This window comes from Sycon ciliatum, chromosome 1 (genome assembly GCF_964019385.1).
Source record: "Sycon ciliatum chromosome 1, ocSycCili1.1, whole genome shotgun sequence".
Lineage (NCBI taxonomy): Eukaryota > Metazoa > Porifera > Calcarea > Leucosolenida > Sycettidae > Sycon > Sycon ciliatum.
This window is the reverse complement of record NC_088643.1, coordinates 13,694,555-13,713,843: the sequence shown is the minus strand read 5'-3', so window position 1 is coordinate 13,713,843 and position 19,289 is coordinate 13,694,555. Positions and strand designations below refer to the sequence as shown.

The 19,289-nt window shown below is 49.0% G+C and overlaps 2 protein-coding genes across 2 annotated transcripts; one reads left to right on the top strand and one right to left on the bottom strand.

Annotated features, from left to right (window-relative positions):
• Positions 1-395: 395 nt before the first annotated feature.
• On the bottom strand, positions 396-7,719 carry LOC135814407 (actin-binding protein WASF2-like). The gene is made up of 3 exons (XM_065327530.1): positions 7,346-7,719; positions 3,874-4,133; positions 396-2,348 (listed from the first exon to the last, which is right to left on the bottom strand). The coding sequence occupies exons 1-3, from the start codon at positions 7,611-7,613 to the stop codon at positions 1,410-1,412; spliced, it is 1,467 nt and encodes a 488-aa protein (XP_065183602.1). The 5' UTR covers positions 7,614-7,719; the 3' UTR covers positions 396-1,409.
• Positions 7,720-10,596: 2,877 nt separating this feature from the next.
• On the top strand, positions 10,597-19,283 carry LOC135814396 (uncharacterized). The gene is made up of 7 exons (XM_065327510.1): positions 10,597-11,348; positions 14,319-14,382; positions 14,946-15,031; positions 15,690-15,740; positions 16,779-16,952; positions 17,581-17,679; positions 18,469-19,283. Exons 1-7 carry the CDS (start codon positions 10,855-10,857, stop codon positions 18,533-18,535), a joined length of 1,035 nt encoding a protein of 344 aa, XP_065183582.1. The 5' UTR covers positions 10,597-10,854; the 3' UTR covers positions 18,536-19,283.
• The last annotated feature ends 6 nt before the right edge of the window (positions 19,284-19,289 follow it).

Here is a 19,289-nt window from a genome sequence, read left to right as displayed (position 1 = left end):
TGTTGTTACTGCGCTCAAGAACACGCTGACCGTGTTGTAGGCCTACGAACCGGGACTTTCCCTGACCATGTAGGTCGAAGACTAGTGAAATGATGATGAAATCACATTCTTTATGACGTAAGAAATACGATACCACTATTCTTCTTTCAAGTCTTGTCCAGGCCACTGCAGTACACATGCCTGCTGAGTACATACACCGGCATCGCACTGAGAGACAGCGAGCACCACTGGTACAGACCCCCGGTGATCCGTACCGTGCAGACGTTCAGACTCAGGCTCAAAGCGCAGCCGGAGCAGACGTCTACAGACTCAGTGGGCTGCTCAAAGCTCAGCCCGTGCAGCTCATGACCGTTGGGCACAGCTTCACGGCGGTCCTGGTCACGCACACAACACGGTTACAGAGCTAAACAGCCGATTCGATTATCTGCACCATTGAATGACCTAACAGTTTAAATACAGTGGCTAGCATACTACATTTTTGGAGACTTGGCATAAATTTAAAGCAGCACGTGAACTCACTGCATAGGAGACGGTGCATAGGAGACGGTGCATAGGAGACGGTGCATAGGAGACGGTGCATAGGAGACGGTGCATAGGAGACGGTGCATAGGAGACGGTGCATAGGAGACGGTGCATAGGAGACGGTGCATAGGAGACGGTGCATAGGAGACGGTGCATAGGAGACGGTGCATAGGAGACGGTGCATAGGAGACGGTGCATAGGAGACGGTGCATAGGAGACGGTGCATAGGAGACGGTGCATAGGAGACGGTGCATAGGAGACGGTGCATAGGAGACGGTGCATAGGAGACGGTGCATAGGAGACGGTGCATAGGAGACGGTGCATAGGAGACGGTGCATAGGAGACGGTGCATAGGAGACGGTGCATAGGAGACGGTGCATAGGAGACGGTGCATAGGAGACGGTGCATAGGAGACGGTGCATAGGAGACGGTGCATAGGAGACGGTGCATAGGAGACGGTGCATAGGAGACGGTGCATATGGCAGAGAAGGAAGGGCCGAGGCCCTAGATGGAACAGAAGCACTCCATTCGGAAGCCACAATTTATTTACTGACTTGAAATCGGTGCTCTGGCCTCACTATATTCAGCACATGAAACCTATCACTACAATACTATTCAAAGAAGCAACAACAAAACAAATATTGATCAGCCCTGGAAATCATGTCATTGAAGTGTTGCTGTACGACAGGACTCGAAACAAACCCAGCGCCATAGATCAGCCCTCTGGTCACATATAACAGATAGGCCAGTCTTGCGCACACAGAGTCCCCACCACCCAGCCAAGCATGCACAGACGCCAACAAGAAGCAGCTCCCGAGCAGCACACAGTCAACTCAGACATACCACCTGTCTCACAGAAGTGAACGCCAGTCATATCCAAGCCGCGCCTAGTTCCACTCGTCATCGTCCTCGTACTCGTCCGAATCTTCCGAGTCCGAGTCGCTGTGCTCGACGGCGATCCTACGAGCCAAGATGGCGGCTACGTCCTGGTTCTCCGCCGTCGCCGTCTTGCGAGTGTCCAGCGGTTCGACTGGCACGTTGCGCAGCGCCTTGCCACGGCGAATGGCCGACATGAGGTCGTTGCGCTCATCGGCGGGCTTCTCGATCGGCTTGGCGGCGCGCAGCTGCACGGAGCCGAGGCCGCTGAGCAGGCCGCCGCCGCTCTGGGACGCCGCCGCCGGTGCTCCTGCCGGCGCTCCCGCCATGCTCATCTGCATCATGGGTGGAGGACCCGGCGGTGGCGGAGCCATGATCAGCGGCGGGCCCTGCGCCGGCGGAGGTGGAACTACAAGCGGTGCCTCGACAGGCGGCGGCACGAGAACCCCAGCACCAGCGCCCGCAGCCTGCGCCTGGCGCATCTCCTGCGGTGGCGGTATCCCCCCGGTCGGTATGCCGCCGGTCATCATCATCGGTGGTGGTGGAGGTGGAACTCCGCCGACCATCATCGGAGGCGGCGGCGGTGGTGCCGCTGGCATAGGCACTCCCTGTGGTGCGCTCGGTGGCGGGCCTGGAGGTGGTGGCGGCACCCCAGCTGGAGGAGGCGGCGGCGCACCCACTGGAGGCGGAGGCGGGGCGCCCGAAGGCATGGCGGGCGGTGCATTCGGAGGGGGTCCTGGAGGTGGGCCGGGTGGCGGGCCGGGCGGTGGACCAGGCGGCGGCTGAGATGGGTACGGCACGCCGGACGTTTTCGGCGGCGATGTCGACGGCGCAAACGGCTGCTCGTCAAACTCACGTCCCTTGCCGCTCATGCCGGTGAACTTCTTGGGCCGGATAGATTCGACTTTCACTGGACCCGCGCTGGCCTGGGGTGCTCTGTGGCGCACTTTCTGTATGACACATCAACATGTGTAGCACAATACCCCCACACAGCACATGCAGACACATAGACACGCACACACGTACATTCATGTACACACACAGGCAGGCACGTACGCACGCACACACCATGCTCACACACACACACACACACACACACACACACACACACACACATACACACACACACGCACACACCATGCTCACAAACACACACACACACACACATACACACACACACATACACACACACACGCACACACCATGCTCATAAACACACACACACACACACACACAGCGTTTGTCGCGCTGTCGCTACATGTGTATGTATGCATTACAGTGCATCGTTAGCAGAATACAGTCTTCACCGATTCTTTGGTGTTGATACTAACGTAACAAGTACAGCGAATCTCTCTTCCCATATTTCGTGAGCTGGTGCAACTTGTTGTTCACGGCTGTTTTTTTCGCGAAATTTGGACATTTAACAAGATGGCAGCCAAAAGTCTCGATTGGGCTGGATCGGCAAGGAAATTTGAATTTTCAAATTCTCAGCAGCCGATTTCGCTGTGGTTTTCGCTCGATTTAGAAAGCTACCAGGCCAGGTTTACCCGGAAAACAGGTATTCCGTGTTCCTCTTGAAACTAGCTTTCCGCTGGTACCTCACATGGCCAACTTCGTCTCAGGAACAGTTTGTTCCGCGTTGCACAAGTCAAGCCTTCTTTCTCGCTCGTTCCTTGATTCATCGTTGACATGCCTGCGTCAAGAAGCCCTTTCAGGAGTTTTCCCAGTCTAGCTTTCAGTTTTCCCAGGTAGAGGACTATCTTCTGGCTATCTTCACCAAGTTTTATCACGTCCCGTGCACAAACTTCAGGTCCCGTGCGTTCGATGCTGAGCTACCTTTTCATGCGATTTAGGGGACAGATGGCATGGCGCTGGAGTCGCTGTTGAGTCCAGGAGGCCGAGACCTGGTGGAAACTGCCCAGTAGACATGTGGGGTATTGCTGAAAAAGGCAGCAAGCACACAGATAGCCCCGAAATTGTGATGTAGATCCAATTGTGCGTTTGTTCGAGTGCATATCGGCAAATTTGAAAGTTGCACCCGTGATCCCGGCGAGGAGAAGCTGAAAATCAGTGCGTGCGTCAATATCCAGACTACCAGGGACAGCTTGGAGAGGTTCGAAAAGGTCAGGATGCTGGTTGACCACGGCAGGAGTTCCTTTGACCTTCCTTCTCTCTCAAATTGTCTGGATATTGAGTATCTCGCTCGAGCGCTTTCAAATAGTAAATCCTGGTTTGACTTGCGAAATCGTGGAACCACACGGAGAGTGACATGAGTTTCATCCCAAAACGCAAACTCCCATCGTATTCATGAGGTTTGCACCGCGTTACGTAAATCGCACCGAACGACTCCATATTGTTAGATGTCCGTGCGCGAACAGCCGTGCATGTTAGGTGTCCGTAATCTAAAATTCGTGTATTGAGCACTGTGACCAGCGGTCAAAGGTCTTCTGTGTAATCTAACATTCTGTGTTCTACCTTTTTCTTCCGTCTCTCCTGGGCCTTCTTGTTCATGTCCTCCGACCACAGCTCGAAGAAGTATGACGGGTCGGTGTAGAACGTCAGCCCGTCCTTGCCATCGTCCCGATACGGATTGAACGCCGACAGGTTGGGCGGCCGCTGGCAGCGATTGTACACCTCGTGCAGTGCCACTGGAAGGGAGTCACGTGACAGCACTTGCTGCTCGGTCGTGTGCATGCTCTTGAAGTGCCGGTACATGCTGATGTCGTAGATGTTGACTGCCGCCACGGTCGCGTTGTGCACCCAGGTGAGAAGAAAGGACAAGAAGAAAATATGCAACACACGCATACGCAGAGAGACACACAGACACACAGATAGACAGACATACAGACAGACATACATACATACATACAGACACACGCATGACGAGATTTAGCCAGCACAAAATAAAAGGAGGTGCACGTGCATCGGCTCCAGCGACATGATGCATGCACAAAGATTCAAGACACGTATCAAGAGGAGGCCGTTGACCTGATGCCTGAACAGTAAGTTAAGATGACTCCCAGTTCCATGCATCATGCCTCAACGGGAGAAAACAAATGCAAAACCATGAACTGCTGTCATTGGATCAAGCGTGTATTTTGCACTCGGGCGAGGGGAGATTTTTGCAAGAAGCTGCTCCGAAACCAAGGAGAGGGGGGGGGGGGGCTGCACCACTTTATTATAATTCCTCTGCTACAACCCTGTCATGTACCCATGGCACATTTCACTACATTGCGCTTAGACCATCCTACCAAGGAAGTATCAAATCCACAACTGTGACAACGACCAGCATTACTATTAGGGCACAGAGCACGCAGCACATACATGTACTTTGTAGCCATGAGAGATCATGAAGCATGGGACACAAGTCATGTTCTACGCCACGCTCCACAGATGCAGATGGCCGTGCGAGGTGGATGCAAAGCCGGGGTAAAAAAATAGTTTGCTCGGGAAACTGGAGATGACTGCTAATGAGTGCCCTGACCTGCGTCACGCTGAACTTCCAGTCAATACGATTGAAAGTATACAGTTTAGCTACAGTACTGTCGGACGCCGAAGAACGGCCAGGCTAGAATTTCACCAATTTTTAAGAACGGTCTAGGCTGGCTTTTTGCAGATAAGAACGGAAAGTGTAATGTAGAGCAGGGGCGTCGCACACGGTACGGTCACTACGGTATTCACCGTACCACTATTTGCCCCAAGTACCCCGTGATTCAATAAAATGCACTGATTTGGGCTCTAAATTTCCAATATTTTCGGCTCAGCCTACCCTCCCCCACGAGTAAATTGTACTTGAGATGGCTGACCGTACCACAATAAATTACCTTCCGACGCCCCCGTACAGTATAATGCACACTTAGACGTATAACTCTGCATGAACACAGAGGCTGTGCGCCTTAACCTGCAATCCTGCTCAAATGCCCGGAATGGGCAGAGCGTAGTACGCAAGAGGTACAGGAAGTAAATAGGGCTGGGCTTTTTTTGTTGTAACTCAGAGTTTCATGGCAAAAACCAATCATCAGACAGCTCTGCATCAATACACGTAGGTTGGGATGATACATTTCCGTACTTCATGGTAAGTCAAAACAAGTGAAGTGGAAGGCGTGCATATGCATCACCATGCACCGTCCATGTACTGGTATAAGCATGTACGGTGCCAATATAAACTTTCGTGCACACAATGATACGTACAAGTCATGTACATGTACAGTGCTGACAACTGAAATCCAGGCCGGGGTCGGATTTCAGTTGCCAGCACTGTATGACTGCAGATCTACCATCGAATAAGAACGAAACGGCTGTGATCGTGAAAAATAGGAACGGGCTAGGCTAGAGCCCTGACCCCCCCCCCCAGTTCTTCGGCGCCCGAGAGTACTTTAGTGTCGCTACTTCCATTCCACTCCGCCTCTCACCTAAGTACCCTACCATAGTCTTCGCTTCAACTACATGTAGACCGGGAGAATGAAGATGAGAAGGAGAGGTCTGTGCTAGAACTTTGCAGCTTGGAGAGCGTGTGTGGGCAGGCGTGTGTTTACCGCCATATTGCCAGGTGTGTCTTTACCACCATATTTAGCATACATGTAGATCTACCAGCAATGAGTCAGTGTACAATCGTCGCCAAAAAACATCTGGCCAATGCCCGTACAGTGGTACGGTACGCGGACATGGCGGTGCCACATGGCAGCATGTATGCCTTACCACTGTTTGCTAGCTGTACTGGGATCTACCAGCCCTGCACTGACTATGCAGCTACGTACTTAATACATACAATGCTGGCAACTGAAATCCGACCCCCCTGAGCTGTAGGGTTCACATTCTTTCCGATGTGAGCGCACTGCTCAGCGCTCAGGGGGTCGGATTTCAGTTGTCAGCACTGTATGTGCAGTGGTAATGCAGGATTGTAGTACAGTCAGACCTGGCTTATCCGGTCCTCTTTTATCCGGATCCCTCGCCATCCGGAAGAAAATCGTTGGTTACTGATTTACAGCATATGCCATGCATACATACAGTATGTGTGTTCGATTATCCGGTTCCCTCGCCTATCCCGGATATTTTGGTGGAAAACGGATGTGTGCGGTTAAGCGAGGTCTGACTGTACTATTAGACTACCATAACAGCATGGCGTATTTTTTGGCGACGACTGTATGCATGGTATGTGCAGGGTGGTGATGGTGATTGAGTCAGTGCACAGTCAGTGCGTTGCTTCAGCAACGACCCTCTGTCTGAGTTCCTTGGTCTTGCAGCTCATGAAAAACTTTCGAACCGCATGTGGATCTATAATGATAATTATGACCACAGCAAAGCTGAACCAGTCACACACACACACACACACAGTTGGACAACGGACAGTATTCCTGGTATTCCCTAGCCTGAGAAGTCAGCTACTATAGTCTACTAGTATACTGTAGTACCGACCCTGGTTCAGCCATACAATGTAACACTGTCACTATAGTATAATAAACTGCTACTGTATTCAGTATGATTTGGGACGCATTCCTTGGAATGCTCCACATGCATTACGGTTTACGCGATACGGCCGACTTCTCCAAACCGTAAAATCAAAACATCCATGAGTGGTGGGACTGTGTAATTTTCTCAGCGAGCACTGCGGAGATCGAGATCTAACGCCCCACGAAACAAGAAACAAGTCGAGTCGCACTCACAGTGACATTGGTAACACCAAGAGGGGTTATGGACTCTTGGTAACACTGCGGCATTGGCCGAGGCAGCAACCATGACCATGAATCCCATGACCCCAGGCCCAGTAATGTACGTGCTCCTACTCTTGCAGGCTCCTTGCGCTAACCCGCACATGCATCTGGCACACACTTCCTACTCAAAACTGTCGGAGGACGTCGAAACCCGCAACTGCATGCATGCACTGCTTGCAACAGCAGCGCGCACTGCGCCTGGCGTCGGAAAGCAGCGCAACACGCAGTTTCCTCACCTTCCTCTCCTACAGGATCCAGCTTGGTCACCCGAACGGCGAGCTGCTGGACGCGGTTCTGAAGAGCTGCCGTCCGCTCCAGATACGACGTAGCCTCGTTGGTGATCTCCGAGAACAAATTGTCGGCATGTTTGCTGAGGCTGCTTAGCTGACGAATGACATTGGCTACGGTATGGGAGACGATACACTCGAGTTCGTTATCCACCTTGTCAGGAACATGGCAGCGACTCGCATAGTAGGGCTCAATAGTTCGCTTCACGAGCGGCATGGCTATAGGCTGGCAAAGCCGATATCCACATTTCTTCACAACTAATGTCTACCATACGAACCCTACCTTCTTCTTCCTGCACTGATCATGACTGTAGATCTACATACAAGGCAGTGTCTGGGTGGACCTCGACTGGCACTCATCGATCCAGTTGGGCTCAAGTACATGTCATACAGTGATCATTGTAGAACTGATGTCTGTATGACTGATCACGCAGTAGATCTACAGCCTGTACAAGGCTAGCTGTAGACCTACTGAGTAGATCTACTGACTGTCACTGACACTGAGTAGATCTACTGTGTAGACCTACACTAGGCTACAGCCGTACAGGTACTACTAGTAGTAGTACTAGGTAACTGACTCAGTACCACATCATGCACACACAGACAGGCGTTGACAGCCGTTGTTGTGGGATACACACAAACACAAACACAACAATCGTAACACAACAATCGTAACCATCCTCCGAGTCTATGCTACCAAAGACAAGTCTGACATGACCGTTTACTACGGTAGATCTACTACTACTGTAGACAGTTTCTCGGGTTTGGCTATAATAATAAGTATATGTTATCGCATGGTTGCAAGGGCCTTATGGCATATTATTGCCCCGAGAGGTTAGCCCGAGGGCCGTAGGCCCGAGGGCTAACCTCGAGGGGCAATAATATGCCATAAGGCCCGCAGCAACCATGCGATAACAAATTTATCACATGGCCCACAGAGCAGACCATTGGGCTGCTGTTGAAATTAGCCCAAATGGCAACACATTATGACCACAATGTATTATAGATGTGCTATCATTATCAAAACAGGAAAAATGAAGATATTTCTCCTACACCCTAACAAAAAGTCTGGTACAGGCCATCAGAGAGTATACAGTACTGAAAGACGGAGACAGAAAAAAAGTGCCGGCACCGCATCGTCATAGCAATAGACATGGCAACGACAATAAAATACAGCAGAATCATACATGTAATTTCAGTTGAAAAATTAAGAGTGCTACCACAAAGAGTTTCTTCATGTTTACATGTGTATCAGGAAGTTGTCAAATACAGTACTGCAACAAGTGCAAGTATTTGACGACTCCCTGGTGTGTAATTCTGAGGACAATTTTTCTTCTTTTTTTCAGCTCCAGATAGCTGTATTTTTCATTGCAAAACATTCCTGAATTGTTGTGTTTGTTGTTCAAGCAAAGGTGAAGGCAGAGGACAGATGAGCCTGGTAAGAGTTTTGCGTGGCACATGAAGGCCACACACAGGCAGTGACTTTGCGAGGATTTGAAAACGCACGACGCTGAGTTGAATTTGTGTTATTTCAAATAATAGTTTGTGATCACAGTACCACTTCGAGCAGAACTGAATCTTATCCACAAGCTTACCGACGGTCAGGCTGCAAACATGACTGAACAAATGATCCCTGCAAGCACCACACGGCAGACGTCCGAGGCCATGTCCATTGCCGGGATGTCCATCTCCAAAAAGAATTCCATCTTCGTCTCAATGCTACACTGCGACTCGTCGTAGAGTCGTACATCAGTCTACAGAGTCGTCGTAGTCACGCGATCACTGAAATAAACTATTTTTTTGGGGGCAAATAAACTATTTTTTTGCGGGCAATATCGCATATTATTGCCCGCGGCGCGAAAGGTGCTGATTCGCTGGAGTACGGGCAACAATCACGTGCCATGTGATAATATATTATTATTCATGTAGAAGAGAAAAGGACAATTATGGATACGAGTTAAGAGTAACTCTCCATCACTGTAACATGATACTATATACAGTCAGAAAGTGCAATAACTAGGCACAAAACCATATCCATATTGTATGTATGTATGTATGTATCCATATGTCCTTTTCTCTTCTACATTTATTTATGGCTCAACATCCGAGTTTCAAATATTATTATTCGTTAGGCCATAATTTATAAGGGGTACGAAATAACTATTTTTTACAAGTTTGTACCCAAATTTTTTTCTGAACGTTCGGGATGACAGACCTCGAAGTAGTAGACCTACGTAACATTATACTAACAAGCCTGCTGCCGTGCTGGAGGAATGACCTAACAAAGATTTCGTGAACGAAAACTTACTTGTACTTATAGTTATACAGTAGTACAATTATGTACATGTAATTATGTTTGTTTGATGTAGATCTACCAGGCAAGTACATATTTTAAAAATCATTACCATGATTACGGAGGAATTCATAGTTTGACAGTGAGGCCCTGAAAATCGCTGTGCGCGAGGCACTGGAGACTGGAGTGGAGACTGCTCATACTACACATAACAGTCATTATCTGCAGTTACCTGGTAACCAGGTAACAGTACCGGTAGCTACACTAACACTGAGTACTACTACCGTACTGGCAATTATTATAATTATGGTCGCAGTGACATAATTATATTGCCAGTACGGTAGTATAGTAGTAAGTCATAGTACTACCTAGTAGGTAGTAGTTTACCAAGTGCCAAGGCCACGGTGGCCCTGCGCCTGTATACCACTGGTATACATGTAGCCGACTTGTACTTGTAGTACTCTACTGTACTTGTGGCAGTGAATAATCGACTGTTCCGATCTGGGATTATGTGCTCGCCAAACAGCTACATGCATGATTGTACAATGACTGTACAGACTGCCATAATCATGATAATGCACAGTAGATCTACTACTAGTACTAGTACTAGTAGTAGTAGTCACTACATTTGTCATTAAGTTAAAATTTTGTAGCTGTGAGCAGGCAGCTCAGGGTAAAAACGGAACCTTTTCTGCTACCCGATCGTCATCTACTTGACTGCCGTGCAGGAAAACTAGGAAACTAAAAAACTCTATACTCTGTCGACATGTCTGTAGTGTTACCTGCCCCAAAACCGGATTGCCTGTCAAACTACATTTTTTTGTTCACAGTCACCTGACAGTCTGTAGTGTAGTGGGTAGACGGTCCTGGTGCGATCGAGTGGTGAAGTGTTGCTGTGTGGGCATAGCCTAGTAGTAGATCTACTGCCTAGGAGTACTGGGGTGTAGGATTCACGCCAACGCCACGGCGAGATCAAGTGGCGAACTGTGATGATTACAGGCGCAGAAACAAGCTAGCTGGATACGACTGTCACTTGTCAGAAAGTTGAGGAAGTCACGAGCTCTCTCTACTCGACTCACTCTAGTCTAGCTCTAGCTCTCCCATTCGGCTGCTACTGGCAGCACAGCACAGTCTCGTCGTATCGCGGAAGCGCGGACTGCCGATTATGTCTCGAGCCCGTCATCAATTGTCGCCACGCAATGGCTGTAACAGCGCAGTCGAATTACTTGTCGATCAGCAGAACCTGGATTCAGCCGATGTGTTCATGGAGGACGACTCGTGCAAGTCGCTCCAGCGTCCGCTGGCGGAAACACATTCCGAGTCGGCTCGCTCCTTGGCCAGTACGATGTCGATCCCCGTTGCGCCTGCTAGCGAAATGGATTGCGGAGCATCAGTTGGTCCAGATAGCGGATTCGAGTCGAACACCGGCACCGGATCGTCGTTGTCGCATCTGGTTACCGGAAGGAGCGATGCGTCCAGTGGCTTGATCGAGGCCGGCATCGAGCAGTACCTGAGAGGAGATCTCTACACGGCCACGCTGTTGCTGAGCGAGGCGGCTGGACAGCAGACGAACCACTCGCTGGAGGTGGAGTACGGCGTGGATGACTGGTCGTCAGGAATAGCTCTGGATAGCCAGCGAATCCCATCCTGGATGAGCGGGTAAGGGAGACGAATTCGATTTTTTTTGTGAACAGATCGCCGGCATGTACTCTACGAGTACGAGGCAGAGGTTAGCACCAGTTGAAGGTGGATTCGTCAGTCTGAGTCACCTACATAATTGCCATTGCCATTGTAGAGTCTGCTTGTCGGCTAGCACTAGCAGTTACAACATGCCATGGACATGGCCATGTCCATACAGTTGAACATCGATTATCCGACCACCTCTGGGCAGACAACTGTCAGGCGGTGTTCAGATAAGGCAAATGTTCTGGATAACAAAAAACTGTCACTCACACACTTTCAGTGGTTATTACTAACCGCACGACCTTTTTACTTTTTACTTTTCAAAATTTTCGTATTTTTTGAATGGCTCACTACGTGCACAGTGCGTACTCTACGGCACGTGCGCCCAAAAAAACTGTTACGGATAATCGAATGGTCGGATAGTCGATGTGCGGATAATCGATGTTCAACTGTAATTCATTACGATCATTGAATCTAGAAAAAAATCCGCCTACACACAACCGATGACATTCCTGTTCCGCCGGATATAAAAATAATCAATTAGCCTATTGAGTGATACTAGCACATGATTATAATAAATTATTAGGGGTCAAAGGGGTGTACCGGGTACCCGACCGTTAATCTCAGGTACCGTTAGTAAAAGGGTACCCCCTTGGATTTTGATCTGTCCCCGGGGAAAATTGCGGAAAAAAATCGCAAAAAACGCGGGGAAAAACGCGGCATAATATGGCAGAATTTGCGGTGAATTTGCGGTAAATATGCGGTAAATATGCGGTGAATAATATTGATGTGCGGCAATTTTCAGTGAGTATGTAGTGAAATCAATCAGTTACAACTCTCTGGTGTAAGCACTCGTCATATTTGAGTAAAAAGCCGCCACGATGAGACGTTGCTGACCGAACATGTGCACTGTGTGTACGTGTAGTGTAACAAAAAAGTTCAAAAAACGCGGGAAAATCGCGGAAAACGCGGTCTTTTAAAAAATCGCAAAAAACGCGGAAAAAAACGCGGCCGCGGAATTGCAATTTTCCCCGGGGACAGTTTGATGAACCAGTCAGTACGGAGCAACACTGCTGGGATCGTGTATTCCAGCTGTCCCCGGGGAAAATTGCAATTCCGCGGCCGCGTTTTTTTCCGCGTTTTTTGCGATTTTTTAAAAGACCGCGTTTTCCGCGATTTTCCCGCGTTTTTTGAACTTTTTTGTTGCACTACACGTACACACAGTGCACTGTTCGGTCAGCAACGTCTCATCGTGGCGGCTTTTTACTCAAATATGACGAGTGCTTACACCAGAGACTTATAACTGATTGATTTCACTACATACTCACTGAATATTGCCGCACATCAATATTATTCACCGCATATTTACCGCATATTTACCGCAAATTCACCGCAAATTATGCCATATTATGCCGCGTTTTTCCCCGCGTTTTTTGCGATTTTTTTCCGCAAATTTTCCCGGGGACAGATTCCAGGCGGGAGTCAATAATTTACAACTCCACGCTGGATGTCTGCATTGTTGTTGCATTTTCGCACCTAGTAGATGTACTCCTGCGACTATTAGACACCAATCGATTTGCTAAACACAATGTGATATCAAAATGCAAACCGAGAACAGATGAATTAAAATCTTGATTTATGTGAAAATTGCGCAAAAAATTAAACATGGCTGCTAAAGGGTACCCGTTAACCGACCCGTTAAGAAAATTACCCGTTCGTTAGTTAAAGGTACACCCGTTTGACCCCTAATAATTATTGTACTTCCAAGTAGATGTAGTAGATGAATTAAAAGCACTGCCACTGGGCTCTACAGTGCAAGATATCTACATCATTTCAGGACAGTTTTGAACACATGATAACCCCATACTACACACAGGACTTAGCTTGATGTTTACACGGAATAGAGTACAATCATGTACTACAGGTAGCGGTAGCATGAAAAACTGATGCAGACTATGACCGTACAGTCAGACCTCGCTTATCCGGTCTTCATTCTCCCATGGATTGGATGCAGCTTCAAAGTGCCGGTCACTATTTTTAATTGTGTGCCTTGCCTCTGATTGATCCGCACGTGCCCATTGGCACCTTGAACCTTGAACTTGTGCTGGGATTACACCATTCAACAGCTTGCAAGGCTGATGAATTGACCGCCACTAATTTTAGCACACACACACATACACACACACACACACACACACACACCTGTCCTGTCCTGTCCTGAACATTGCGGTAAAACGGTCACATGTCCCCTCATACGAGGGGCCGACAGACATGGGGTAGGTCGTTGAATACGGTACGCAGCACGCTCCGCAGGCTAGCGGCCAACGAGAGTCACACACACACACACACACACACACACACACACACACACACACACACACACACACACACACACACACACACACACACACACACACACACCTCACACACACACACACACACACACACACAAACACCATTGGACCATTGGACGCCCATCGCCAGAGGCGATGATAGCGATGCTACAGCAGAAGCCATAGCAGCTTGTGCTGGGATTGCACCATTCACACACACACACACACACACACACACACACACACACACACACACACACACACACACACACACACACACACACACACACACACACACACACACACACACACACACACACACACACACACACACACACACACACACACACACACACACACACACACACACACACATATATATTCCCCACACCGCCAGCTGTGTGCGCATGCATACCTGGCCAGTGGATTTAACCGCCGTGAACAGAGCAGCACCATGCTGATGTGCACAATCCTGTGTTTGTAACACTAGTAGAGGTCATGCAGCACTCAGTGCTGCTATAGTCATGACTGGAGAATTTCACAAGGCAGCACTGCAGAATCATTAAGACATTATGAATCTCTACATATGCTGTATGTGGTTCTGTGTGTGCAGGGACCTGTCAAGTGATTCAGTGATCCTGGAAGTGTACAATCGGAGGCTGCAGCAAGCATTGAAGGTTGGCAGCACGTTAAATTCCTAGTTTTAGTACCTGTAGTAGCCAGGGTCGCGGCGGGAGAGAGAAATGTACAGACAGAAAGAAACAGAGAGAGAGAGAGAGAGAGAGAGAGAGAGAGAGAGAGAGAGAGAGAGAGAGAGAGAGAGAGAGAGAGAGAGAGAGAGAGAGAGAGAGAGAAAGAGAGAGACAGGAGAGACTGGAGAGAGAGAGAGAGAGAGAATGTGGGGGGGGGGGGGGGGGGTATGGCCGTTGGAAGATTTCGTCGAAGCATCTTTTTCCTTCACGGAACCATGTACCAGCAGATAGGTGGATAAAAATTGTGTTGGGGTGGTCCTGGGCCGTTGACTGGGGGTCAATAAATCCTGGGCTTCAGTTTTCTGTTTCAACTGAAAACTTAGTTGCCTTTAAACATATTTTTTGTTTAACAATGGCGTTACTAGTACTGAAGTTTCAAGTCATGTCAATCTTCATGAGCCTTGCCTTCTTTTCACGACCATGAATGAACTATTTTGATCTTCAGTGTCTGCCTTTTTTGTGTTGTTGTTGCTATAATGAACATGTAGCTCATCGAGGCCGTGCCATCCGTAGACAAGAACTATCTTGTATGCGGTAGTGTCTGCTGTGTGCTAAATCAATGGGATGATGCTAGGTATGTGTACATAGTCTCATGCTTATGTATGTAAGCCTTGAATTGTACAACGGTGTGTGTGTGTGTTTGTGTGTGTGTGTGGGGGGGGGGGGGTATGTGTGGGCGTGTGGGTGTGGGTGGGTGTTTTTGTGTGTATATGCATGTGTGTGTGTGTTTGTGTGTGTGTGTGTATATGCGCGAGCGTCTGCACGTGGCTGTGGCAGGGAGGGATTGCATGCTTCTATTACGCCATACAGTGGATGTAGATGTAGAAGCTTGCATGTCAGTGTGCAGTCACTTCCGGAGTTTCAACCAGCCTGCAAGCTCTGCGCACGCAGCTCGGTACACACCTGCATACCAGTTATACTGCGTGCATTGTACTCTTTCGAAAAATGTGGCCTTCGTTTGACTCATAACGGAAGTTAGACGGAAAATCGAACGAAGACCTTAATAAGCTGTGACTGCTTCACTTACTCCGAATAGTGTGTCACTGAAATCAGCTCCAGAAAGTTGAAACCCGTTGTGTCTGAACTGTGAAGTCATATTTTATGTGTATGTAGGTGTCGTATAATTATTTCAATGTGTGTGTGTGTGTGTGTGTGTGTGTGTGTGTGTGTGTGTGTGTGTGTGTGTGTGTGTGTGTGTGTGTGTGTGTGTCTATGTGTGTGCCGCCCTGCAGGGAGTTCTATCGACAAGGACTAGCGGCATGCTCGGAGAAGAGCCGACTGCGGTAATGAATACAGCGGGGGAGTGGGAGGGGCAATACACCATGGAAGGGGCAACACACCAGAGAAGGGAGGGGCACTACACCAGGGAGGGGGAGGGGCACTACACCAGGGGGGGGGGGCAATACACCAGGGAGGGGAAGGGCACTACACCAGGGGGGGGGGGGGCAATACACCAGGGGGGGGGGGCAATACACCAGGGAGGGGAGGGGCACTACACCAGGGAGGGGAGGGGCACTGCACCAGGGAGGGGCACTGCACCAGGGAGGGGGCACTACACCAGGGGGGGGGCAATACACCAGGGAGGGGAGGGGCACTACACCAGGGAGGGGAGGGGCACTGCACCAGGGAGGGGGCACTACACCGGGGTTGCAGTAGCTACTAGCATCCTTCCATGTACAGGCAATGAACGGTGGGTGATGCAGCCTACTTATTGCTTAGTGATGGCATGGCTGCATGTGCAGATCCGAGTATGGGTTGGATGTTCTTTTACTGCACACAGGCTTTAGAAAGCCAACAGATTGATCAGCAGTGATCTTCATGGGTATTGTATGTTTTTTTTTGTAATTTTCACCTCTTCAGATGTATATCTCTTGCAGCTGTAAAATTCAAGTTCTGCCAAAGAGAATGATTCATGCCATACCACAATGACATTATTAAATTTTGTTGTGTTGACACTTGGTAGTGATGTGGCTCAAGCGTGCAATAGTGGTGGATGCAATGACAATAGTAGATCGAAGATATTGTAGGAGTGTCCCGGATCCACTTGAATCCAGGATCCGATCCCAGATGCGCTCGAATCTAAGCCAGGGGCGGATCGGGAGATTTCTACAGGGGTGAGGGCGGGGGGGGGGGGGGGGGGGGGGGGGAGGGGGGAGGGGGCGTCCAGTTTAGCCAGAACTGAATAGCTGATACATGTACATATATATGGTTTCCAGCAATACGTTTGCGAAATTATGGGGGTTCCGCTGAGCCCCCCCCCCCCCCCAAGATCTGCCTGAATCTAAGCACCTTATTTTTGTATTGGTGCATTCTGGTCACAGAGCGGCCCTGGGCTCTCTGAACAGCATCGAGCGTCATGTGCGCCACGCCGTGGAGAGAGTGGAAGTGGAGAGCCTAAGCAAGCCAGCGCTGGCAAGGTCTGCGTTGACGCGCTCCACGCGAGCAGGATCAGACTTGACGCCAGTGCCCAAACCGGGAGGGCAGGGTCCGCGAAGGTAAGCGCCGCCGCTCAGTGATCTCGTATTGCTGTACTAGTGTTATAGCGGGTTTTTTTTCAGCCAGCTGTGACATCACTGTCTTTCCAGCCCGGCTACAGCTGTTAGCTGGCGAAATAATCTACTGTAAAACCGGAAAGGCTAGCGAGTCACAAAGTCTAACGGTTTAACGACCAATTTGTTTTCGTTATTTGAAGAACGCTATCGCGAGATGTCTGTGTAAAGATGCGCATACAGATGGGTGGCCAGGCAGCCATCGTTAAACTTTCTGCACGTTATCATGCCAAAATTACAAAAACGTTTAACTTTTTGGTCGTTTAAACTCGAATGGAGAGCCAAGGATTAAAATTCCAAAAGAGGACCAAGAGTTTACAAGTTAAGTGTTTCCGAACACAGTGTCCTCCACATTGCTTCATGCTGTCAATCTAACACGTTTTAGTGTTCCGTTTGTGTTGGACAAAACGGATAACTTGTAAACTGTTGGTCCTCTTTTTGAATTTTTGGTCGTTAATTAAACTTTCCCGTTTTACAGTGCCCGGCTAGCTGGATCAGCACAACCACGTATACAGTAGTTGTGTCTCCACATTGTGTTTATTTTTGGTTCATGACATCATCCGTGCACTCGCAGGAAAACATTCGCTGGTACAAGCCGCTCAGACTCCATAGCGTCGACGACAAGCGCCAGCGACACCAAAGGCGGCAGTGGCAAAAGCAGACGATTACAGAGGTAAGACAGGCGTGCTGCTGTTGCTGCTGCTGCTGCTGCTGCTGTAGCGTAGGCTATGTCTGATTGCTTGGTGGACTTTTTTTTTCAAGCAAAGCCGTATTTTGCTTTGTAGTATTGTCAATAGACATGATGCGGCTGTCTGCTTTTCAGCTTTTACTTTTAAAAAAGTGTTGAAATCTTGCCGAGTGGGAGGTGGGTAGCTTTCAGTGCCCAGAAGTTTCCCCAGGGGCTGTGGTCGCCTGGAACAATGTCATTTGGAGCATGACAGGCACTTGATGCGGTAGCAAAGGTGGATCGCTATGGTGTCTCTTTTTTTAAAAGATTTGGAGGTGCACAGGGGTAAGAACTTAGAAGTCAACAACTGTCTGGTTGTCATCGTGGAAGGCTATGCGGCCACCTGCATGTGGCGTGGCGCACACTGTGAACATGGGATTCATCTCCTTGCGCTTGACAGACAGACCCTGGGTATCCACCTTAGTACTTCTTCTGAAGATGAAATTAAAATGCACCTTGATGATGAGGACGAGGACGACAACAACATCGACAACTACGACAATGACAACGACGACAACACTGATTTGCCTGGAATCATCATTACACTTGAAATATCACCATGCCAGCAATGCGCTCATCCCTGTGAACATGATAATTATTTATGCGTGTGTGTGTGTCTGCGTGTGTGTGTGTGTGCGTGTGTGTGTGTGCGTATGTGTGTGTGTGTGTGTGTGTGCATGTGTGTGTGTGCATGTGCATATGTGCACATGCTCGGATGTATGTGCTGGGTATCAGTATCATGCAGCGCTTTGGCTACAAGCGCAACAGCCAGTCAGTTCCGGAGGAAGAAATACCAGAGTGACATCATTGCCAGTACCAGAGGGACATTGCCGACGAGTGGATGCGGCAGACACCCCGCAGGCGGGCATTCCTCCTCGCCTGCAAGGCCACTAGTTCTTTGGCGGGGTTGCATGTACATGTAGAGACGTTGAGCAGTGCTACATGCGGCATTCTGCAGGTAGCATGATGGTGATGATGCTGCACCAAGCTACGAATTGGTCACCACCAGGATGCTGTGTATGTGAGGTCTTTATTACAGTAACTCCACTTACCACTGTCTACGGGCTACCTTTGCCCAGGATGCTATGATGAGGCCGGTCAGTATTGATGCCAACAGTAATAACCTTCTATAGTGCAAAGCTACTCACATCTTTTAATCTCAATCTTGCTAGGAAGGCACGCTGATGCCATGGTTGGTGGCCACCACGCGAGCATTATCCTTTCTGTTTATTTACATTATTTGAATTGATATTTGTTGAGAGTTCTCTAAAGCAGACCTTCAGTGATATTGGATTGTCATGCAAGTGATATGTGCGTCATTATTTTTTATTCTTTCCGTTCTGAAATAACAATAGATGGGTCAACAGGAACCAGCCCCAGTTTGAGAGTGCAGACAGCACTTCTGCTCTTATGTAGTATTATTAGTGGCAGCTTCCGAGCAAGCCGTCTCAGTTATCACTCTTCAACATTTGCTCCACCAGCTGGTAGCAGCTCGATGTCCCGAAGTGATTATGTGCTCATGCGTTTCTGAATACCAATGATGTTGATTACCAATT

What these genes read in the sequence shown, in the direction of transcription:
- LOC135814396 (XM_065327510.1), top strand. Translation starts at nt 10,855, where the DNA reads ATGTCTCGAGCCCGTCATCAATTGTCGCCACGCAATGGCTGTAACAGC. An exon ending in ATCCCATCCTGGATGAGCGG is followed by an intron (nt 11,349 to 14,318) that starts GTAAGGGAGACG and finishes CTGTGTGTGCAG; the next exon opens with GGACCTGTCAAGTGATTCAG. An exon ending in GGAGGGCAGGGTCCGCGAAG is followed by an intron (nt 16,953 to 17,580) that starts GTAAGCGCCGCC and finishes GTGCACTCGCAG; the next exon opens with GAAAACATTCGCTGGTACAA.
- LOC135814407 (XM_065327530.1), bottom strand. Translation starts at nt 7,613, where the DNA reads ATGCCGCTCGTGAAGCGAACTATTGAGCCCTACTATGCGAGTCGCTGC. An exon ending in GGATCCTGTAGGAGAGGAAG is followed by an intron (nt 4,134 to 7,345) that starts GTGAGGAAACTG and finishes CCGTGGCGGCAG; the next exon opens with TCAACATCTACGACATCAGC. An exon ending in AGGAGAGACGGAAGAAAAAG is followed by an intron (nt 2,349 to 3,873) that starts GTAGAACACAGA and finishes TGTGTCATACAG; the next exon opens with AAAGTGCGCCACAGAGCACC.